Below are 24764 nucleotides of genomic sequence, written 5' to 3' on the forward strand. Positions count from 1 at the left end.
AAGTGCCTGGCACAGAGTAAGCGCCCAACATGCTGGCTATCACTAACTCTCCAGACCATCTGCCTACTACGTGGAGGAGCCAGAATAAGAATCCGCGGAGAGGGACCCTTCCAGCAGGACTCTGGTCTCCTCAAGCAGCAGCTGCTCGCGCCAAAGAGGTACTATTACTGGAGGAAGCCGAGGCCCAGAAGGGGACCCCACCTAGTGTCTTTACAGGATGCTCCGCTTCCCTCCGCATCCACCTCCAGCCCCGCGGGACACTCAAGAATTCGCCGGACGCCGGCTGCCCGCGCTCCAGGCCGGAAGGAGCAAAAGCGCGGGCAGCTGCCGAACGCGTACGGGAGGCCCCGGAACCCGCGGCCTCCACTCACCTGAAGCCCCCAGAACGCGCAGCCACCTAGGATCCCGCCGCTCCGCCGCCACTCGCGCCTGCGCGCGCTTCAAACCCTCCAGCCGGCAGCGCGCGCAGAGTGACCCTGCCCCTTCCCCTTCCGGGACGCCCGCAGCTGGGTCCTAAAGCCCTCCGGGTCATGAGGGGCTGAGGGGGCGCTCCCGCAGGAAGGGGCAGAGAGAAGACCTGGCCGCCTCCAGCTCCCCTCTCACCTCCTGGGCGCGTCTCCTAAAAGGGGGAGAGAGGAAAAGAAATTTCCCTCACTTCTCCCGTAGTTAATTAGCAAAACTCATCCGCTTTGCAGAGGTTCTCATAGCTTCAGACTCCCGGAGCTCGAGGTGTGTGTGTGGCGGGGGTGGGGGGTGTGGGGGGGTGGTGGGAGGGGGGTGTGGGGGGGTGGTGGGAGGGGGGTGTGGGGGGGTGGTGGGAGGGGGGTGGGTATTTTAAAGGCAGAGACAGGATCACCTGAGAGGTTCGAGGAAGCTGAGGGCTGAGACCGGTGTCCCGGGAGGAGTGGGTTCTCCTGAGGGAGCGGACTGTAAAACCTGCTGTAAAATAAAAGGTTAAACGAGCTCCCTTAGACTCAACCTCGAATGCCCGTTTCTTCGTTGAAACAGGCGCGTGTGCCTGTGTGTGTGTGTGTGTTGCCTTTTTAATCTTACTGATTTGTCAGAAGAGAGAGGTCTGAGATAAACTACTTTGCAAAGCGGAACCCTCGCCATATTCCTTGCCTTTAATAAGATGTTTGCTGTGGAATTTGGGTTCAGTGCTGTTGATATTATTCTCAGAGTTTCCTTCACACCAGGCACCTCTCCTAGAGGACTGAATGAAATAACTTGGGATAAACGTCCTAAGGGCTCACTTGGTTCGTTTATTGAAAGTCTGTTTTGTGCCAGGTACCGTGCTCAGTGCTAGGCTTATAGGGAGGACGGAACAGACACAGTAGCCACCCTGGAGGGCTCGATTCCAATGACTTGCTGATCTGCACGGGAGCCCCGGTCTTGTTTTGATTGGTTCCTTTTATGCTTTGTTCACACTCTTTTTGTGTCTCCTATAATGTTTAGCATAGTGCCATTGATCAAAATTATCAAAAGTAATTTACTACAAGGTGTGGGGGCAGAAAATGAGAAGAATCATGCAGGACACGTTGAAACAGCACCTGGATGTGCGGCATCCATAGCCGCGCGCCGGGAGTTTAAGGGGCGAGAGGGGCGGAGCCAAGGCTGGGGGCGGGCCTGGAGGCCCCTCCGCCATAGGCTGTTCCAAGGAAACGTTATTAAACAAAGTCTCTGGCCAATAGAGCTGCGGGGTCAACGCCAGTGGCTCGCAGGCCGTCCAATGGGAGAAGACGTTGGAGGTACCCGGCCAAGTTCAGCTTCCCGAACTGCGGGGAGCTTGGCGGGCTGTCGCTGCAAGCCGGGAGTAGGCCGCAGAGGTCGCGAGTTCAGGCGTCCCGAGTGCCGTGTGGCTGTCGCGATGTTTTTCTCCCAGGCCGGGGCCCGGCCGCGGACGTGGGAAGCCAGCCAGTCGGAACACAAGAAGTGGGTGGAAGTAAGTGCCCAGAGGGCTGTCTCGGACTTAAACTTGACCCGGGACTTTCACTTCCGTCACCCCGCCTGGCTCTCACTCAGCTTTGTTGCACAGATAGGGGCTGGACTGTCCTTCCGAAGTGTCATGGTTAATGACCGAGGCTAGGGCTGCAAGGCTTCTGGATCCCTGTCCAGTGTTCTACTTCCAACTCCTCCTTTTCTCCGCGACATAGTCTGTGTATAACAAGCTGTAATCTCCATCTCTCCTCCCGCCTTTCAAAGCCAGCCTTTTGCCTCACCTTCCCAATTCTAGGATTGAATTTTCGGTAGAACTTATTCGAATGGTTTAAAGGAATTAACCCAGCGATTAAGTCGTTTGCACTTTTGGGGGGAGTAAATTTTAGCACATTAAGATTTCTTTTTCTTTTTGGCCCTGGGGGCAGCATTCGGGATCTTAGTTCCCCGACCAGGGGTAGATCCCGTGCCCCCTGAAGTGGAAGCTAGGAGTCTTAACCACTGGTTCTCCAGGGAAGTCCCAGCAGATTAAGATTTCTTGAGGATTAAAATTAGGATAATGAAATTCCATTTCCCAGCCCTACTCTTGGCTAAGTTTTAGGTTTGGGAGATCTAAACTTAATATAAGTTAGTAATAATAGAACAAACGGTTTCTGTCTTATTAACTAAAGATATTTGCTGTTCTTTAGGTATTTAAAGCATGCGATGAAGAAAACAAAGGCTATCTAAGCAGAGAGGACTTTAAAGTTGCTGTTGTAATGCTGTTTGGATACAAGCCCTCCAAGGTGGAACTTTCTTTTGTATTTGGGGACTGGGCTGACAATACAATAGTGGATGGATTCTAAATAAAGTGCAGAGGGCTAGCTTAGGATGTTTATGAAGCAAACCGCTGCCTTTTGAGCAATTTCAGAGATGTGTCCAGTGCTGAATTTTACTTTTGTCTTAAGAATCCAACTCAGGAATGAATTAGAATCCATCAAGACTGAGTCACCAGGCTGCTAATAATATTAAGTATGAGATGCTAGTGAGGTTCCAAGAGGGAAGCCTGGGAGTGGATGTTGGTAACAGAAGGAATTCACAGAGGAAGTGACATGCAGGATTTCTTTTTCTTAAATTAAAAAAAAAAATTTGCTCCATTTAAATTATGAAAATAATGCATTTACATAGTCAAATAATTAAAATGGTCCAGAAAAGTATGAGGTTGGGTGTAAAATCCCCTCCCTCCCTACCAAAGGGTCCCACTCCTCAGGAGTTACCATTAGTAACAGTTTATTGTGTATCATCCCCAAATTTCCTATGTATTGACAAACACGCCTAGCATTGTATTGAAAAGTGGGTGCATAGTATGCCTATTTTATTTTAACTTGCTTTTTTCACTTCACAATAGAAGAACATAAAAGCACACACACCACATTAAAAAAATAGTTGCTTAGTATTCTCTTTATCTAGTTTCCTTGTTTTGGTCATTTCAGTTGTTTCTATTATTTTTCATTCCTACAAATATTGCTGCCGTGAGCATTCTCTTATAACTATATCTCTGCTTGTGGATATATCTCTATGGAATAAATTCCTAGAGATACAAGTGCTAGGTACATTTGAAATTTTGTTGGGCATTGCTCTCCAGGAAAGGTTGCACTAATTAAGGAGAGTTGAGCTGAACTTCAGTGAATCTCCCATTTTAGTAGGACAGGTTTCCTATGACTCCTGTCCTTGTGCTGCTCCTCTTGTCTGTTACATCCATTCTAGTGATGGATCCCTCTTGTTAAGCTGCTGAACTGGAATTAATCAGGGGCAAGATCTTGGCCAGGTTTAAGAAATTCAGTTGCAGGCATCAAACAGAGGGAGCGCTCAGGGCTCTGCCTGGAATGTCATCCCTCCTGCTGTTGTTAGACAAAGTGGCTGGGCAACTACTTTGGCCCAGTTGTTCCCTATGAGTGGGCTCTACCTGTCTGTCAGATTGCGGGCCCTGTAAAGCCAGGGACCACGTGATGTCCCACTTCTCTGTTCTTCATTATGCTTAAATGTATTACAACTTCACTGTTAATATGTTCTGTTGATATAAATATGTCCCATGAACCACCCAGGTAGGTTCAACTGCTAGGGGTTGCTTAGTTACTGAGATGTTGATTATGGAGCTTCAGGGCTGGCTCCCAGAAATTGCAGCTCTCCTGTTAACCTGCAGTCATTTCAGCTGGAATTCCAGAGCAGGTCAGCTAAGTGGACTCAGCTTTTGAAGCATTGAATTTAACCCAGGTTCAGCTGGAAAGATATCTGGTCTCATTCTACCTTTATCACCTTTGGATCTACTTACTTGATTTTAATTTTAGAACATGTAAGTGAGGAATTTAATGACAAGTACAGAGATATGGTAACATACATACATACACACCATCAAATTTAACAGATTTTTACTTTTGGTTGAGGTTTTGGATTTTATTTTTTAATCAAAGGAAATGGTTGTTTACTGCAGATCGCTAAACAGTGAAATACTGATATAGCAAATCACCTATACACTTAACGATCATTGGTAACAATCATGAAGTTTTATTAAGTGACACTTAATGTATTCCCTCTGTGAAATTTAACAGATTTTTCCTCTTATAATAGGTTGAGGTTTGGGGGTTTTTTTTTTTTTTTTGGTGTACATTGAACATTTATTACAACGAATTGGTGATGTGATAAGATGTGCTCACGTGGCCTGAATATTGGTCACAATCACAACAAAACTTAATCCAGCCCAGCAGATACAAATGAAAGTGTAAACTGTGAAGATATGTTTACATACATAGAAGTATGTATAAAAGTGACATTGAAACAACTGTATATCCTTAAAAAACGTAGAGCCCACTAGTGCCATTTTACCTCATTCAACTTGGGGTTTTATTTTTAAACATTGCTTTTCAGCAAACGAAATATTTACTGAATGCAGGTCATGAAGCAGTAAGGCACTAAAATAATCACTTCTGCATTCATGAAAATGTTTACAGAATGAAATTTATTGTGTTCCCATTTAATAAAAGGAGCACTTGCTAGTTGCTAGAAATATAAAGGTGAATAAACATAGACCCTACTTTGAAATAGTTCACAGTTTAGTGTAGAGAGACTTATAAAACTCTGATAAATACTAAGATAGAGAAGAGATTAAGAACAGAAAGGGAGGAGGGCAAGGAGAAGGGTCTAATTCTGTGGTAACTTTAATAGGAATCTGGGCATCATTTAGAGCAGCGGAGGTAGACTCTGATATGAAGTGTCTGGGAGCGCTTTATGGTGGTGGGAGAAGTTATGCCTTGGTGATTCATGGTTGCATGTGGTGGCCGTATCAGAGTGATGTGACAACAGGACTAAAGGGATAAGAAAATAAGAAAATTGAGAAGGAGTAGGTTTGGGGGAAAGGCAGTGAGTTCGGATTGGGGCATATTAAGTTCGAGGAGGCTAGAAGCACCCCAAGTGCATTCCTTTTTTAGTGCTGTGCTGGGTGTTGAGGTGATGGTGGTAAAGATCTGCTCTCAGATTGTACCACCTCCCTTAGATGTAGGAATCTGAAGTTGGGTGGAGAGGTGAGGGCTGGAGATAGATTTGGGATTCCTCACAGGTGGTAGCTCAAAGCATGAGACCGAGCTGGCATTGCCCAAAAGGAGTATGTGGCGTGTGAAGGGCAGTGTCCTGAGGGGAGAACATGGGGGGCGTACCCACATTTAAGGGTCGGTGGGGACTCCATGAAGAAGATGCACTGGGAACTGGTTGTCTGGGAGGGACAGGAGGAACCAGGGAAGTGCAGGGCATGGAATCCAAGGTGGAGAAGCTACATCAGATGTTGCCACGGTTCTCATTCCATGATGTTTATAAAGTTCTCTTAACAATGTGGGAAAACACTTATGTTTTAATATTCAGTGAAGGCAGGTCCCCAAACTTAATATATAGTGTATTCTCAAATATGTTTAAAAATGCATGGAGGGGGAAAAAAAAAGCTGTACTAGGCCTAAATGTTAACAGTGGTTTTCACTGGATGGCTGGTTTTTTAGATGTTTTTCTTCATAATTAAAAAACATTTTTCATGTTTTCTACATCATGTTACTATTACAGTCAGGAAAAAAATTTTAAACCCATAGAGCCCATTGTAACAATTGCTTGTATTTGTCTAAAACAGGAATGTTACCTTTTAGGTTATTCTGTATATGTGACAGTCAAGTTGATTTTATATGATAAACTGTTTTGGTCAATGCAGTAAAGTTTTGGGGGCCATCAGAGTCTGTAGTAGATCAGCATCTGGTATCTTATTAATAGAAGAGAAAAATGACTATTATAGCTGTCCTGTGATGTTACTTGTCTGCTGGATTCAACAAAGTTGGTTTCTCATAAAATACATTCCTTCCCCGCACCCCAGGAATTAAGAACTTGTACTGTGAAAACATTTGATGAAATTGTATATCCTATGCTTTTTTCTTTTCTAGATAGAAGCTGATTCTGTGATGTCCTCAGTAGATCCAAACACTTCCGGTAATGTGAAAGTTCATTTTTAGTACTCTTATTTAGACATTCATGAAACTACAACTAAGAACAAATATAGAGGCTATAAAGCATTATGTTTAAGCAAATCTTTGTTTTGTTTCTGATTACACAAAAAGAACGAGGCTTGGTTCTTTTAATTTTAGTTAATTAATGTATTCACAAGCGTATGTTTATTGTAGGAAAATTTTAAACCACTGAAAAGCATAAAGAAAAAATGTTGCTGATAATTTCAACATCCCGCAGATGATCTAGGTTTTCTGACTTGAGCAGCTGAGTGAGTGGAAGTGGCACTTCCTTAAATGGGAAGACTGGGGGAGAAGATTTAGGGTTTGGGGAGTGCAAGAGTTCAGTTTTGAATATGTTGAGTTTGAGAGGTTTTGGTCGATGATGTCAAGGCAATTGAGCTGTATGAGTATGGAATTCGGAGGAAAGATCTGGGCCACAGAAATAAGTTTGAGAGTCATCAGCGTTTGGATGGTTTTGAAGCCATGGGAGTGGATGAGACCCCTTGAGGGAGAGTGTAGACTGAGACCCGTAGGAACTATAAACATTAAAAGTCAGGTAGGGGATGAAGAGATGGCAAAGGAGACTTAGGAGGAGCAGAGGGGCCAGAGGAAAATCAAGAGTATTTAATCAAAAGCCAAGAGGAGTGACTATTCCAGGGAAGAGGTATGGTCAACAGTGTCCAATGCTGTTGAAAGGTTAAGTAGCAAAAGAACTGAAGAGGATCCGTGGAGCTGGCAACCTGGGGGTGTCGGGTGATTTTAGGAAGAGCAGTGTCACCACGTCATGGGGGCAGAGGCCAGGCTGCAGTGGTTTGAAGATAAAGGGAAAGTGGCAAAGTGACAATGTGAGTAGATAAGTCTTTCAGTGGGTCCAGTAGCTGTGGATCAAGAGCTGTTTGCTTTGCTTTTGTTTGCCTTTTTTTGGAACATGAAGAAGATGTTTCTAAGCTTAGCAGAATGATCTAGTGAGGAGAGGAAAGGCAAATGAGACAGAGAGATAACTACCTATTGTTGGAGGAGATAGGATCCAGAGCATGCTGAATTGGCTTTTCAAAAATTCCTTTTTGGGGGGATGTAATTTGAGACTTACGGAAAGTTGCAAGATAAAAATAGTACAGAGAATAGCTGTATACCCTTTAGCCAGATTCACTTACTGTTCATATTTTACCCCATCTACCTTCTCTTCTGCACTTTCTGCCTCTTCTCCATCCTCTCGCTGAGCTGTCCGTAACCACAGCACACCCATCATAAGTTTATATTGATACTTGTCTTTATCTGCTTTACCGTCTATATTGCAATGTTGTCACTTGATCTAATTATGTCCTTATTAGCATCTTTCCTCATTTAATACAGGAATTAGTCCTTGGTATCATGTCTCTTTAGGCTCCTTTAATCTGGGATATTTCTAGAGACTTTTTTTTTTTTTTTTAAAGAAGATGTTGGGGGTAGGAGTTTATTTATTTATTTATTTATTTTTGCTGTGTTGGGTCTTCATTTCTATGCGAGGGCTTTCTCTGGTTGTGGCAAGTGGGGGCCATTCTTCATCACGGTGCGCGGGCCTCTCACTATTGCGGCCTCTCTTGTTGGGGAGCACAGGCTCCAGATGCGCAGGCTCAGTAGTTGTGGCTCACGGGCCTAGTTGCTCCACGGCATGTGGGATCCTCCCAGACCAGGGCTCGAACTCGTGTCCCCTGCATTAGGAGGCAGATTCTCAACCACTGCGCCACCAGGGGAGCCCTTTTTTTTTTTTTTTGCCTTTTTACAACATTGATATTGTTGAGGAAATAGCTCACCCCTCACGGTTTCCTTTTTTTAGGAACAGCCCTCATCTTGTGTTTGCATGACGTTTCTCTGTAAGTAGGTTGAGGTTAAGCACCCTCAGCCAGAATCCTATTTGGGTGATATGTCCCTCTCAGGGCGCCACATCTGGAGGCACACAATGTCTGTCTGTCTCCTGTAGATACTAATTTTATCACCGGTCATGACGTTGTCGGATTTCTCCATTGTATTATTTCTCTTTATATTTTCTTCCCTTGCAACTAATCAGCAGCCTGTGGAGAGACACGTTCGATGTTGCAGATATTCTGCTTCTCATCAAAATTTCCGCCTGGATTTGGTATCCATTTATGATTCTTGTCTGATCCAGTTTTTGCCATATGATTGCAAAGTAATCATTTTATAATCCCAGTGCTTCTTTAAGTTAGCCCTTGGCATTTTTACTATAAGTAGGAGACTTCCCATCTTCTTGATTGATCAATCTATTTCTCTTTTATCAGTATGGACTCATAAATTTGTATGTTTTTAATGATTTATAATTCATTACTTTACTTAATTATTTTAGTGCTCCACTTACCACAGATTTGGCCATTGAGTGCCTCCTTGAGCTGGCTCCTGTGTCCTTTAGACTGGCTTGACTTTTTTCTTTTTAAAAATCTTTTTATTTGTAAATTTTGGATTTACAGAAGAGTTTACTAGATTATTTTTTGGATACAGGCTTGGTATCACATATTAAACATGACTTTTCGAACAATATTATTGCTAGGAGAAGTTGTTTTTGACATACTCCCTAACTTGATAGAATTTCCCCAGGCTTTAAATTTCATGTTAAAAATTTTCACGCTTTCAAAGTATTCAAATGTTGTTTCTTTGCTGTTCAGTTTAGGTTGTAACTTCTTGGTGAAGCCTTCCTTACATATTTTCTCTGGGTTTCTATGTGAATATTCCAGTCTATAAAGATTTCTGTCTTCTGGCAGAAGGATTTCCCGCATTTTTTGCATTGTTAGCGTTTCTCTCCTTTAGGAGTCCCCTGAGAGTCAGTGAGTGATTCTGTCTGGATGCATGTCTTACGCTGCTCTTGCTTATGTAGTGTTTCTACATAAATACATGTAGTTTGCCAAAAGCACTCTCACATTCATTATTCCTGGAGATTTTCTCCCTTATGTGTGTTCTTTGGTTCTGAATTAGGGATTTGACTTCACACGGAAGGTTTTCTTTCCTTAATCAGTTCTTTGATGTACAGACAGGTGTTATTCTGGAAGAAAGGTTACCCATGTTCTTTACAGGTGTAGTGAGTTCTCTGATATAAAGGTTGACTTCTGAAAAAACCTTCCACATTCAGTATCCTGAGTTTTCCCCCCATGTGTATTAGCTCACATTTAGTAAGATATGACTTATACGCTTGTGTTACATTCATATGGTTTCTCTGTGGGTAATTTGATGTACATTGAAGGGTAAATTCTGGCAGAAGGTTTTCTTTCCCACCTTCATTACATTCTAAAGGTTTCTCTTGAGTGTGAGTGCTCTGATATAAAATGAGGACTGGTCTGTGGCAAAAGAATCTTCCAAGTATGCGGTTGTTAGTTTCCTCCCCTGCCTTTTCTTTTTTTCTGATGTTTGAGAGAGGATTGACTTGAGGCTGGAGATATTTTGTAAATTTCATGAACCTTTCCTCTCCTTCCTGAGTTCTCTAATGCTTGGATTTGGACTTCCTGCAGAAACAGTTCTCACATTTTTGCAGTCATGGAGCTTCCTTTTAATATTAGTTCTGATGTACATTAAAGCTTTAAGTTTTGAATGAGGTTCTCTACATTCCCTTCATGTGGCCTATCCCACACCTGAGTTCTCTTATGTATAATGAAGACTGCCTTAGTATGGGACATTTTCTCAAATTCATAATAGTCTAAGGATTGCTTCAGAACTGGAGTTTTTGATGCTGAAAGTAGGCTTCCCTATGAGGGCTTTCCGACTTTGGTGATGTGCTCTGGGACCTGCTCCCGTATCACATCCCTTGCATTTAATATCAGGGATATTATAGGTACTCTCACATCCACTTCCCCATCAGATCATTAGGATGCTTCCTGTCACAGCATCTTTTCCTAATAATTAATTTTTAAGTATATTTCAAAAGGTTACAAAGTAAATTAGTCATCTGAGAAATTCAAGGGAAGATTGGGTTGGAGGAACGAGGTCAAAGTGTAGGTGCTTAGTACCTTGCTCCAGAATTACTGTGGAAGGGGTTTCCTTAGTCTACAAGCTTCCAGGCTTTTCCCTTCCTCTTCTGGCCCTGATATCAACAGCAGATTAATTTTCTCAAAGCATCACTTTCTTCATGATTAAAGGAGTAGACTTACCTTCAGTTCATGTCCCCTTGAAAGGGGAGACTCAAGACCACAGACATCCCAGGGAAAGAGTAAAATAGCCATCTTAGCAGGAAGTCACTGCTGAACTCTGAATGCTGCTAACATAAAATTTTTTCATTAGGACTGTTAGTAGTGAACCAATTTCAGACCAGCTCCTTCTTTTCTCCCTTTCAGTGACATGAGTCACATTTACATGTTATTTTTCTTACAGGAAGAGAGTTTATATACAGATTATTTTACCAAATATATTATCGAAGAGAGTTTATACACAGATTATTCTACCAAATATATTATCTCTCTCCTTAATGTTTTGATCTTGAAGAACTGAAAGGTTGGCCTTGGCTTTCTGGGAGCTATTAATTCAGGTAATCAACTTCCCAGAGTTCTTCTGAGTAGCTGTGACTTGGGAATTCTCCCACTAGGTGTAGCTCTTCTTACATCCAGACAAGGTTGTACCATATCTCCAGCTTGCAACCCCAAAGGACCCTCCACACAGAGCCCATTTGCTGCCCAGCTTCCTGGGGGAAGGTCCAGACTCACATCCTGGATTGAGTCTGACTGGGCAGAGCCCTGACGATGCACACATTTCATACAGTACCTAAACCTGGATGCCCAGGCCCTGCTTCCCAAGGTCTCTCTAAAAGGTGGGTCGTTTCTGTAGAGGTTCCTTGTGAAAATTAAAAAGAGTGAAAAGTTAAGACAAAGCCATTAGAAGACTAGGATGTCTCAAGGGAAGTCACACTGGGAGAATTTGAGGGCAGCCAGAATGAGTAGCAAAAAGGTGTTAATGACATTTTTAATGCCTATAACTTAACAAGCACGTGAGTATCAGCAAAAACTGTTTAGGCACCAGGAACAAGGAATTATATTAATAGGGGGGAAAAAAATCAAGCCACTTGTTTAAGGAAGCAGCAGATCAGTGTTGGGATTGGTTCCAATACACACTATTGCTACCTAATTTTAGAGGGTTTTATTTCTGTTCTCTAAGGGTATAGAACATTTCATATCTCCTCTAACTATAGAAAATGAAAGAAGTTTGCAACTAGAAGAGCCTAGAAAACAGTCATATATTTCCTTTTTTAAAATGAGGAAACTGAGCTCCAGAGAGGAATAAAAGATCTTAATCCTGGCATTTGATGGTTCTTTATTGGTTTATAAGATACGTTTACATGTGTTACAGTATTTATTATTATTATAGATAATAATTATAGCTTTGATTCCTTGAGTGTTTACCATGTGCAGACTCTGTGATGAGTATTATGCATGGATTGTTAAATTTAATACAACTCTATGTTAGGATTATCCCATTTTATAAGTTAAAACAATCCTGAAGCTTAGAGAGGTTAAGTAATCTGTGCAGGGTGGCAGACCACAGTAGTGTAATCTCCAAGCTTACCCTCTCAACCATTTGATAAACCCTTCCCTTGAGGTTAATAGTGTCATGGATCATATTGATGGAGCTGAGGCCAGTCTTCATTGTCCTGGGAACTTAATGAATGAATGAGTCGAAATCAGGAGTGGGTCAGTACACAAAACACAAATCACAAGGTTCTGTGCAGCCGCTAGAGGCTGATGTCAAATTTGGTTCCGAGCTACTGAGTGTCCAGATCAAACAGGGAATCACAACCAAGTGCAGAAGTCAGCATCCACACCACAGAAACTCCTTTTCTAGAGAGACATAGTTTTCCCTGATGTGGGATATTTCCCCCACGATGTCTCGTGGAGGAGAGACTAATAAGTGGACACTGATGTCCACAAACTGTTCAATAAACACAACAGTGAAGTCTGTAAGGCCGTTTCTTGAACTTTCTTCAGCATAGACCAGTGGTTTAATGCCAAACTTGTCTGGGCAGTTCTTTGAAGGGCAAGACCATGTGTCATCTCAGATGGTTTGACTTCATTGTGGGATAAATCGTAGAGCATTTTATATGAATAACAACAGCTAAGATGTATAAGACTTTTGCTTAATCTGCCCAATGCACATCGCCCCACTGCATTCTCACACAGCTCTCTGTGTGTTTTTATCCCAGGTCTATATAAAATATGCTTGAGGGAAAAAACCAGAACAAAATATCAGAATTTTGTTTCCACTGGGTGATTAGATCATGCTTTTTTCTCCCCTTTCTTTCTGTTTTTTTATATTGTTGCCCTTTCAACACAGTGAACATATTTTACTTTCATACTTAGAAATAAAAAAGCTTTCCAGGAGCTTACTTTTAACCTGCAACTTTAAAAAATGGAAAAATCAAAGAGATTGATTCATTACAATGGTGATGATGGACTGTTTGACTCAGTCATGCTATCCAGGGTCAGTTTAATTGAAAAATAATTTGTGGATGATGAGGTTAATGGCTTTTATTTATTGCTATCTTGGCTGAGTTGTTTTGAGCCAGATAGTTGACTATAAAAGTATTCTTTTCCTAAATTTAAATGTCTGTTTTCTAGTCTTCTAAGTTACATTGTAAACACATTTTTTTGTATTTGTTTTGTGTATATTTTGTTGTTTTGGGCCCCTATCTAAGGAACTGAGGCCACAGTATAGCAGGTGTAGCAGGCTGTTGTTTGACTTCAGATTTCAGTTGACTTCTTTGTTCATTTCTATCATCAGGAAACACATACACATTATACTTATCTTATCTTGAAATCATAGGACCATTTTGTGGTATCACCCACAGATATTCCCCTCTCAATTAATGTATTTAATTCCCCATTTAAAGATGATGAGTAAGTTTCCTTGTAGGGGTAAAAAAGAATTAGACACTGACCTAAAGACACTCTTTAAAAATGTCATATTTGATAGGGAAGATTAAAGAAGTATTGTCACTTCTGTGATGGCCAGATGTCGCACGAACACAATAGACAAGAAGACCTGTAAGGGTTTCGAAGGGAGTGGCACTCCCTTCCTGCCCGAGGTGTGGGCCAGAGCCGGATGTGGAAGGCTGGGTGGGGTTTGCAAAAGGTGGAGAAGCAAAGAGGAGAACAGGGAGAATGAATAAAGGCAGATGCCAGCTGCGAGCTTGTCCTCCAGCTCCTGGTGCTGCCTGTGCTCTGCGGGTGCCAGCGTGGATGAAGAACTCCGTGCAAATTTAGACTTCCCTGCACAGTCCACACCCATGCAAATGTTGCCTGTCGTGTCCTGGAGACTTTGCCGAGGTGTCTGTTAATGGTCCAGAGGAGGGGCTTTATCACTCACCACTCGCCCTCCATCACAGGTCCCTCCATCACTTTCTTCTCCGCAGGGTCTCTTCCTGCATGCTCGCCCTGTGGGGTTTCTCCTACAGACCCCCTACCCCCAAGCGTCTCACCCTCTTCTCTCAGATCCCTGCCCCCCGTTTTACAGCGCACCCTTTTGCCGGTCCCCCCTCAGATTTGCAGGCCCAAAGTGCTTCTCAGCTGTCCCTATGTTGGTATCAAGTCCTGCCGGAAACGGAAGCCCCCGCCCCCGTGGAGTCCTGCTTTCTCGTGCTGCCGCGGGGAGTGCGGTGCGAGCCGCAAGCCAGCTGCACCCCAGCGAGCAGCCCTGATGGAAGCTGAGAGCTGGAGAGGGGAAGATATAAGGACCAGTTTACCTGGAAGGAAGAGTGAAGCTTTAAATTCCAGAATAAGGGATCGGGGCTTTGCACTGATATCGCTGAGGAACCTTTGAAGGGTTATGAGCAGGAGATGTGCATAATAAAAAAAGATGACGATTCCTGTCCACGTTTGGTAGGAATAAGGTTTCGTTGGTTCAGAATTCTCTATTCCACTGTAACCTGTTTTTACTCTTCCTCATTTCCCTCCCAATGATAGAGTAAAACTTGCTTTCTTCCATTAAGGTGGATTCTTTTCTCTTCATGCCCCTACTCTTATGCGTGTAGCTGGAAGAAAATATTAGTCCTCTGAATTTACTTACCCATCTTACTGTGACAACTCACTGCTCTTGATGCCACGAAAGCCCTTCTGTCCTTACAATCTTTTTATGCAAACACATTCTATCCTTTTTTTTTTCCTGCATGACCTCCAAAAGTCATAATCTGAATTTTATTTCTCAAACTAGAAAAGGCTTGTATTACACCTTTTAAAAGGCCACTTAATCCTTTTAAGCCCTCATTTTTAGGCATTTTCAATCCCTGGAAAAATTAATAGGTGGCCCAATGACTGTGAGCCCTCTCTTTTCTACTAAATCCAGGACCAGACTTACAGTCTAAAACACTTGGCATTTTTATTATTTTCTCTTTCATTCTCCCAGGTTTATTGCAGTTTCTAATTTAAGCTCGCTGTGATAGCCAGAAACTAGATGACTACATTTTCAAGAGGATTTCTCTGTACACACTGACCCTGAAGCTTAGAACTGTGAGCCACAAAAAAAAGAAAAAAAACAACTTTCGAGGGAAAATTTATATAGTTTTATTGGACTTTTTGAATATATCCACCCCTGTGGTGAAAGATGATTACCTTCCTAGGAAATTGCTTAAAAACAAAAAAGGGGGAAAAGATAACACTTCTGTATATGATATATCTATATCACATGTATTAAGTAGATTGGAAAGTAAAAAATATATATATTCATTATAGAACACGAAGAGTCCATTTCGCCAAGAGTAGTTTATAAAATGGAAGGGAGTGCTTTCAGTGATACGGAAAATGCACAGACTTGCAGAGTCTGGAAGGATTCGTAAAGATCATTGGTCCCAGTGGCCTTTGAGGCATGATCCTCAGTCTTGTGTCCTGTGGGGGGCACTTGCAGAGGCACTGCTGGAGAGGGAACAGTGAGGAGCCCACCTCACTGCAAACCGAATAGCTTTGCCTTCATCTCTACATACTGGGCATTCCTGTTTTAGAAAGAAGAACCTTTCCTACAGCTAAAACAAAGTCAGAGAACTACTGGTAGAGTCCAGCTACCCGGGCAACTTCTAAACACCTTCTGCAGATTAATAATGAACACAGATAAACATATAGGTCTACGTGGTTCCTGTTGTGATCCCAACGTCTAGCTACAGCAAAGTGTGTTTAGGTAACTTTTATTGCTGGGACAGTTTACAGAGAAGACCCAACCTCGTATTTGGAATTAGAATGTTCTGAACATACTTTCACTCCAGGGGTGGAAACAGGTAATGCATTTCTCATTGTGTATGAAATGTGGTGGCAGTAGAATTATGGAAAGTCTTTGTGAAGTGGTAATTTTAGGTTTGAATGTTGTGACAGCAGGTGGAGCTAGTAGTAGGAACTCTATTTCTAGGCCATTTAAACAGCAGTAAAACATATAAAACTTACATTAATGTGTTTGCATTACAGAGCTGTAGGAATAGCAAACCTTTTATGCCTTGGCTTTGGAAAGTGACCATACTACTACAACACGAGAGCTCAGCTGAATGGAAACTTCTCTATCCTTTTTAGAAAAGGGACTTGCATGGTATTGAATGCATTTGTATGTGTTGCCATCGAAGATTAAGACAAGGGGATGGGGATGGGGCAGTGAGATATGTTTACGTCGTTTAATATTGACTTTAAAAAATAAGGTATCCGAGCCTGTGGGAAAATAGTGTGAATGAACTTGATTATGTAAATAGAGTTATTTGCATTATTAGATGGTTTCTTCCTTTTAAATGGTAATAAACATATAGTTGAAATCCACATATATTTTCTCCTAGGGAACACTAAAGAACATGTGCTTTTTATCCCCCAAGATATGAAATAAAGACCTGACTACTGGGCTTCCCTGGTGGCGCAGTGGTTGAGAGTCCGCCTGCCGATGCAGGGGACGCGGGTTCGTGTCCTGGTCTGGGAGGATCCCACATGCCGCGGAGCGGCTGGGCCCGTGAGCCATGGCCGCTGAGCTTGCGCTCCACAACGGGAGAGGCCACAACAGTGAGAGGCCCGCGTACCGCAAAAAAAAAAAAAAAAAAGACCTGACTACTTTATAGACCCAAATACGGATGAGTTTTCTGAATATGTGGTTTAAAATATATCATTCACCACTCATGCACTTTTTTTTTTCTTGTGAATCTGAATCACACATTGAACCATGGAACTGTGCTGTTTTTCTTACCATTTCCTGAAATCAGATGCAATTAAACGAAGAACAAATATTATGTATTCATTTCCTTTTCCTCTGAATTTTGTTTTTTACTGTGTCATAGGTATTAAGAAATTGGGGTTTCTAAAATGACGATTTTGCTGGATATGTGAATAAATAGAGACCTACTTCTTGGCATTAATTTACAGTTATAAGAGCATTTAAAACACATTTTAACGCTTTTTGCTGAAAACTAGAAATAACGTCTTCCTATGATTTTATTTACTTATTCAACAAACATGTGAGGAATGCCTCCTACAGGCAGGTATCTGCTTGGAATTAGAATGTTCTGAACATACTTTCACTCCAGGGGCGGACACAGGTAATGCATTTCTCATTGCGTATGAAATGTGGTGGCAGTAGAATTATGGAAAGTCTTTGTGAAGTGGTAATTTTAGGTTTGAATATTGTGTGGATAAATTTTGACAACAGGCAGTACTTTCCCTCAGTGTGTCTCAGGCAGACGTGTGGCCAAATAGTTACCATGGGACCCAATGAGAATGGAGCTGCATCACTGCACATCCTCCACTGCCATGGGGGAAACGCTAATTCCATACAATGTGTATTTATCAAGCACATGCCAAGCACTCTGGTAGGTGCCAGGAGATACGCCTGCTGCTGCTTTCTTGACTCTTGCTCTTGGTTTTCTCCGAAGCCTCAAACAGCTTACATCTCCAAATTGCAACTCCATCTCAGCACTACCCCCATCCTGCTTCCCCCCGTCTTTCTTATCTCTTTAAATGACTCCTCAAACCACCTAGTCCTCAAGCCAGAACCTAGGGCTTATTCTTGACATCTTCTTTCTCTTGCACTACGTCTGACCCTCCATCTTTTCTGCAGTATGTCTGGAACCTTCCACTGCCCTCCGTTCCCGCTGCCCGCACCCTCGTGACCACATCTCTTGCCAGTAGGATCCTAACGAGTCTCCTTTTTTATATTTTGCTATCTCCCCAGTCCTTTTTCAAAACAATAGCCAGAGAGATCTTTCCAAAATCTAAATCAGATCATGTCACTTCTCAGTTCAAACTTTATTGACTTCCTATCGCAACTGAAATAAAAATCAGATTATTTCCCGGGGCCCATGAGGGGCTATGCGTTCGGGCCCCTGCCCACCTCACCAGCGCCATCTTCACCACATTCGAGCCACTGTGGCCTGTTTTCACTTCTCCCACTCCCCACCCCATGGCCTTGGCACGTGCTCTTTCCACGGCCTGGAATGCTCTTCTTCCCACCTTTAGCCAGTTGGTGTCTTCTCATCATTTAGGTCTTAGCCTATCTATTACCTCCTCTGTGAGATCTCTCCTTCCCCAGAGTCTGCTCTACGGGAGGATTTCTGTGACGCGTTTTATACCCTCTTGTTTTCCCCTCGTTGCGCACGCCACAGTTTGTAATTATGTGTACGTTTGTCATTGAATCTGTATCATCACCGTCTGTGTCACTAGACCAATGACCCTTGGAACTGGAATCGTGTGTGTTCTCTTTTCCCCTCTATTCCCAGAGCTTAATGCAGTGCCTGGCACCCAGTGGGTCCTAAAGAGTTGTAAGAGAATCATTTATAAACACATAAAGATAGATGGACTTTTTAAATTTCTGAATCTTTAACTACAAGTAAGAAAAATGTGGAAAATTAAGAAAACTATTTTCTACTTTTTAAAAAACCATCGGAACTATTTCGGGAAATGTGTATAGTTCAGTATACCTCACCAAAATATTCCCTTTTGGAAAGGGTGCAAGTTCTTAAAAATTAGCACGTGGTTATTGTGTGATTTGGGGCTATTTTTAAAACAGTGATACATTTTTAAATGGAAATTCTGACTTGTAAAAACGAACTGCTCTTTTTAGATATTTAGGACTCAGTTCACTGGAATGTTTAAATTCTTGGCTGCATTCTTTAAACCTACTACAAAGATCACATTAGAATTCTTTTTTTTTTGCGGTACGCGGGCCTCTCACTGCTGTGGCCTCTCCCATTGCGGAGCACAGGCTCCGGACGCGCAGGCTCAGCGGCCATGGCTCACGGGCCCAGCTGCTCCGCGGCATGTGGGATCTTCCCGGACCGGGGCACGAACCCGTGTCCCCTGCATCGGCAGGCGGACTCTCAACCACTGCACCACCAGGGAAGCCCTAGAATTCATTTTAATAGACATTGTAAGCACAGTATCCAATCTCATATGATCATGCTGGGCTCTTTTATTATGAGAATCACAGGAAGCAGAGCCTGAGGCTACAGAACCGTCATGGGAGGTAGCTAAGGCTGGGGACAGTGCCAACGCTATTGTTTATGGAATGTTCTCTCCACCTTTATCTGCGGTATGCAGTTGGTATTGACTTTTGAGAAACTACTTCTTCGCCCCGATCTCCCAGCTGGAAAAAAACCTGTCATAATGACATGTGGGTAGGAAAAAAGGGATCAAAGATGCATAAGGAAAGAAAATTATGAGACCTTATTTTATAAGTAGTTTCGGGCCTGTCTGCTAGATCTGTCAGAGGGAAGAGTGTCATACTTTTTCGAGGTCATCATCTTTTATCTCCGGGAAGAGCTCAGTGAGCTCCGAAAAGTGTCTATCCTTTTTGCCATCGATTGCTAATGTGGAGTCTACTTAGCTTTTAAGGAAATGTGTTTTCAACTTTAGAGATCTTTATGAATAAATACTACTCACCAAAAATTAAGATAACATTTGTTTGTGGTGGTATCACTTTCCGTTTATGTTTTGTTTCCTCGTTAAAGAGGAAGAAAGTAAATTGTTTTTTTCCAACTTTTAGGGATATTACTTAAGGAGTTTTTAGACATTGTAAGGAAAAAGAAGGAAGCTCAACTATATCGGAATGAAATAAGACACATCTTCACAGCTTTTGACAGGCACTGTAAGTATCTTTAAAGTGTTTTGATATAAAAAATGGCTGTTAAGGAACTGTGAATGGGAACATACTCAGTAACTAAAATAATATACTTGGAAGGTTATTTTACTGTATTCGTTAGCTATTACCTTAGATGTTGGTGTACATTTTTTTTTCTCCATCACAATCTTAAATTCTTGACATTTACGATGGGTGAAATAATATCTACAGTTATATAATTATACAATACTTATGATTTGCCTGCAGTGTAATGGGGACAACAGAAGGGCTGGCCGTGCGGGGATATAGGTGAAGAGCTACTTATGGAAGTTTGGGAGAACATGAGGCCTTTTTTTCCCGACTCCTCCTTTGACCCACACATAATTGGAGGAATTGTTTTCCCACGCTGGGGTGGCCCAGAGGAGTAGCTTCAGACCCCCTCCCCACAGAACACAGGGTTGAAAGACTTGTGGAGTCCAGGTTCAGTATTTTGGCTTCTGTAATGGTTTTCCTCTAAATAATAATATAGTTCTAATACCAAGCAAGAAAAAAGTGTGAATTTTGAAGAATGAATTATTTTGGCAATTCACAAAGACTTGAAGCCTAATGCCATTGTTGCAGTGTCTGTCCCTTAGTCCTTTACCTGGGACTCAGGGAATCAGCAAATCATGGGGCTGGAAGAAACCTGCAGGAGCATCTGGGGCTGTACTGAGGGAGAGTATTACTAGATTCTCAAATTCTTCCAACAAGACAATCTCAGATTACCTTATATGTAAAATCAACTATAATTTACTGCTTTTCTCCTACTAATAGATTAAAGTCTCATGCATATGTTATGGCTGAAATAGCAGTTCATGGGGCTGATAGAAGTGTGTGAATATTATGTATTCTGTTTTCAAATAGATCATGGATATTTAACTCTGGAAGATTTCAAGAAAGCATTTAAGCAGGTGGCTCCCAAGTTATCGGAAAGGATTATTCTCGAGGTATTCAGGTAAGGTGCCAAAATCTTTATGTATAACCCACCCCTTGATTTACCATTTGCTTTTACAAGTTTTCAGTTTTATGGAGAACGCTCATTTATGCTTATTTTTCGCTAGTAAACATTTTCATCTCACAGCATATTGTCATGATCCAGGAGAGAATTTTTTTTTTTTTTTTTTTTTTTGCGGTACGCGGGCCTCTCGCTGTTGTGGCCTCTCCCGTTGCGGAGCACAGGCTCTGGACGCTCAGGCTCAGCGGCCATGGCTCACGGGCCCAGCCGCTCCGCGGCATGTGGGATCTTCCCGGACCGGGGCACGAACCCGTGTCCCCTGCATCGGCAGGCGGACTCTCAACCACTGTGCCACCAGGGAAGCCCCAGGAGAGAATTTTATAGTTAGCTATTAGTCCATCTACACCTTGACAGTGGGCTCTAAAGTGGGTGGAGTGCTTGTATACTAGGAAGGTGCAAAAATCATTTGTTAGTAGGGGTGGAGAGGAGCAGAAAGGAAGTAGAACTTCTTTGTATATTTATGTATTGACCAACCTCCCCCCCCCGAAGCTTTATTAATATTTAATATGGATGCTGGTGTTCTCCCATGGTCTGTATTCCATCAGACATGGGTTACAAATGGTCCTTGAGTCGTCTGGAGAATAGAGTTGGGTTGATCAGTGGTGGCCCCTCCTTCGTTTGTTTTCAAAGTTATAGACCCATGTTGCAGTTCACACACACCTGATAAAGTAGATTTAAAGACTATATTATGTTTTCTTTATAAACTAATTCTGACAAAATGGCAAGTGGCTTAAAAGCAGTTTCCGTTAGGAAACTGCAGATTGAAAGTAGTAAGAATAGTGTAAGCACATGCTTGCAGAGAAAATTGCAGAGTTGCCTCTTCTCTGACTGCTAACATGAGTTCCTCATCAACCCTGTTACCAGGTGTGTTAATTAGGGTTTCATACAGCAGTAAGAGCCAGAAAACCCAGAACAACAAAGCTCAAAAAAGAGAGCAGTAAACACAGGAGAGTCCAGGGCTGATTTGATGGCAGCACAGCTGTGAAGGACCCAGATTCCTCCCCTCTTGTTGTTCGGCTGCCTCAGCATCTGGCTTCTCCCTCTTGCTTCAAGATGGCTCCCGAGGTTTCAGCCATCACACCTGAATTCCAGCTAGGTAGGCCAAAAGGGAGCAGAAGATATGCCCCTCCTTTTAAGGCTATCCATTATTTCTTCCTACATCGCAGTGACCAAAACTTAGTTCCAAGGCCACGAATAGCTACAAGGGGGAGGTGGGTCTGGAAAATGTAGTCCCTGCTTTGGGCAGTCATGTGCACTCAAATGGAGTTTCTGATACTGAGGAAGAAGGAGAGAACAGATACTGGGGGACATCTGGCAGGTGTTCCCATGTGGATAAAGTAATTTTGTGAAATCTGACCGGAAGCCAGCCCTGCTCAGTAGGAATTATCAAGCAGGTTATTTGAAATAAAGATCTGCACTCACTGTCATTAACAGTGACATATATGAAATTCTTTTGCTGCATCATTTGCAAGCAGATTATTGAGCAAGCTATTGAAGAGCAAAGGAGTTCAAGCCAGGCACAGACAAAGTGCCTGAGGCCAGTATTACTTAGGTGTTTCCAGAACATCAAGACCTTTAAAATATAGTAGCATCTTTGTGCACATTTTGTGATGAGAAGAGTAATCAAAGTCAATGTATTTCTACCACATGCTGGTGGTTTTTTCACAAAAAGAATTACTTCATTTTACTTTTACAAAAAGACGTGTGTCGGTCTTCCCTGGTGGCGCAGTGGTTAAGAATCCTTCTGCCAATGTGGGGGACACGGGTTCGAGCCCTGGTCCGGGAAGATCCCACATGCTGCGGAGCAACTAAGCCCGTGCGCCACAACTACTGAGCCTGTGCTCTAGAGCCCACGAGCCACAACTACTGAGCCTGCGCACCACAACTACTGAAGCTGGCGTGCTTAGAGCCCGTGCTCCACAACAGGAGAAGCCACCGCAATGAGAAGCCCGTGCACCGCAATGAAGAGTAGCCCCCGCTCGCCGCAACTAGAGAAAGCCCGTGCACAGCAATGAAGACCTAATGCAGCCAAAAATAAATAAATAAAATTTAAAAAGACAAGTGTCCAAATTTGCTGACCTTTTTGTGTTAAATGGTTTCAGGAGGTGCCCCCTTGTACCACATGTATAATTTTGAAAAATCCACTTAAATATAGCCATTCAAGATAGAAGCAGTCTTTTAACAGTGAGTGGGAAGGTAACTGCTTCTCAAAAGAAATCTACGTTATTGGGAGAGCATTTTTGAAAATAGACATTTGGCAATGTGATTCTGTTTTAAAAAATGTGTATGCCTATTGAAACCTTCATACCTGCATGTTTAATAAGTTAAAAATGGAATGTTCTAATCTGGTGAAAAAAGTCGTACAAAGTTTCAGTGGTTTAAGAAAAAAAAAAAGTCATGAAGAACCTAGGAGCAAGACGGGAATAAAGACACAGACCTACTAGAGAATGGACTTGGGGATATGGGGAGGGGGAAGGGTAAGCTGTGACAAAGTGAGAGAGTGGCATGGACATATATATACTACCAAACGTAAAATAGATAGCTAGTGGGAAGCAGCCGCATAGCACAGGGAGATCAGCTCAGTGGTTTGTGACCACCTAGAGGGGTGGGATAGGGAGGGTGGGAGGGAGGGAGACGCAAGAGGGAAGAGATATGGGAACATATGTATATGTATAACTGGTTCACTTTGTTATAAAGTAGAAACTAACACACCATTGGAAAGCAATTATACTCCAATAAAGATGTTTAAAAAAATGTAAAATGTTTAAAGTAAACTCATAAGAGCTTATTTTTATTATAAAGTAAATAAAACTCTTAGAACAGTTTCTGGTAAACAGTAGGAACTCAATAAATGTAAACTATTTTATTTTTAATCACATAACTGCCCAGATAATCCATAAAATTTATTAATCATCCTCTAAAAATAATAATAATAATAATAAATAAATAAATAAATAAAAATTCAAAAGAAAAGTTTCAGTGGTTTGAGAGCACAGTTTTTAAAAGTATAAAAATTCAGTAGCTTTGATAAGTTTTCAAGAGCAACTAATTGGTATCAGGAGTGATGGATATTTATTAGCTGAATTTCAATTAACAATACCAACAAACTAATTTAAAAAAAAAACCCTTAAGCTTTTTCATTATCAGAGGATGGAATTAAAAACAGGGATTCGGTGTCATGATACCCTTTTCCCATTTAGATCTACATACCTTTGTGAGGTCTCTCTTACAGCCATTAAGACCAAATAGTAAAACAAACTGAACTTCAAATTGCTCAATCACAAAGGATTCAACCGAGATGTTCAGAAATAATAAAGTATGTGAAATCACATTGTTCTTGTTAGATGTTATTAATAATTTCAAGTGATGGCAAAAAGTCATTTGCCATTAATGAATAAAATGTTTTTACCTTTAATTACTTAGAAATTTCTGTATTACATTTTATAATGAACATAACATATTAATATTGTGGCACATGTCCGTATAATCTATACATAAATATATTCATATGCCCACAAATCTTGTACTTCCCAGGATTGCGATCAAAACCGTTTAGAGACTACTACAGTAAACAGCCAAACAAGGCATTTTAGCTAACTGAACATGCCCTGCTTAAAGTCTCATTTGTATTATTATTTATAGCACCACAATCCCTAAGCCAGAATAAATGATGCATGATAAGAATTAAATGAAGTTGTGACACCAAAAGAGAGAAAAATATTTCCTCTGAGTGTAAATTGAAGTTGGCCGGAGAAACAGAGATGTCTAACTTCCACATGTCTCTGTTTCAGTGGTACAAATAATTTTCAAGAATAAGGAAAAGAAGGATTTCCCTGGTGGTCTAGTGGTTAAGACTCTGCGTTTCCACTGCAGGGGGCATGGGTTCGATCCCTGGTCGGGTAACTAAGATCCTGCATGCTGTGCGGCGTGGCCAAAAAAAAAAAAAAGAAAGAATAAGGAAAAGAAGAGCAGCTGCTGGGGCCGTTAGTGATGATGCAAATTACATAATGTTTCTAAGGTTAGACACCGTGTGAGAAGCTTGAATAGCTTTGACTTAATTCACATTTAAGTGTGAATGGAGTTCATTCCCAGGTTCACAGTTACTCAGAAGAAAGCTGATATATGAAGACCACTATAAAAAGGCATCCAGAGAGGGAGACTTCCAATACGACCAGAGTCAGCTGTGGTTTGAATGATGAAAGAAGTTTTCACAATCTTCAATTCTTAGA

The 24764-nt window shown here is 41.9% G+C and overlaps 2 protein-coding genes across 14 annotated transcripts in view; one reads left to right on the forward strand and one right to left on the reverse strand.

Moving 5' to 3' along the window:
* TDP1 (tyrosyl-DNA phosphodiesterase 1) overlaps window positions 1–428 on the reverse strand; it is a 74164-nt gene extending 73736 nt beyond the window's left edge. For 6 of the 7 annotated variants that reach the window (XR_009534756.1, XR_009534732.1, XM_060121307.1 and 3 more), the window contains exon 1: window positions 202–403. Coding sequence is in view for 1 of the 7 variants with exons in the window: in XM_060121307.1 (XP_059977290.1) it covers window positions 202–238 (37 nt within the window). In the remaining 6 variants the exon portion in view is untranslated. Of the gene's footprint in view, window positions 1–201 lie in introns of all 7 variants that reach the window. The other variant, XM_060120995.1, reaches the window with a different exon arrangement.
* A 186-nt stretch (window positions 429–614) lies between these two features.
* The window catches only part of EFCAB11 (EF-hand calcium binding domain 11), a 188267-nt gene continuing 164117 nt past the window's right edge, over window positions 615–24764 (forward strand). For 2 of the 7 annotated variants that reach the window (XM_060122294.1, XM_060122211.1), the window contains exons 1-6: window positions 617–729; window positions 1692–1942; window positions 2625–2720; window positions 6387–6432; window positions 19407–19508; window positions 20385–20475. In XM_060122294.1, the coding sequence (XP_059978277.1) occupies window positions 1730–1942; window positions 2625–2720; window positions 6387–6432; window positions 19407–19508; window positions 20385–20475 (548 nt within the window). In that variant the 5' untranslated portion in view covers window positions 617–729; window positions 1692–1729. Of the gene's footprint in view, window positions 730–1691; window positions 1943–2624; window positions 2721–6386; window positions 6433–19406; window positions 19509–20384; window positions 20476–24764 lie in introns of all 7 variants that reach the window. The other 5 variants (XR_009534935.1, XM_060122007.1, XM_060122119.1 and 2 more) reach the window with 5 other exon arrangements.

This window comes from Lagenorhynchus albirostris, chromosome 1, assembly GCF_949774975.1.
Source record: "Lagenorhynchus albirostris chromosome 1, mLagAlb1.1, whole genome shotgun sequence".
NCBI classification, from domain to species: Eukaryota; Metazoa; Chordata; class Mammalia; order Artiodactyla; family Delphinidae; genus Lagenorhynchus; species Lagenorhynchus albirostris.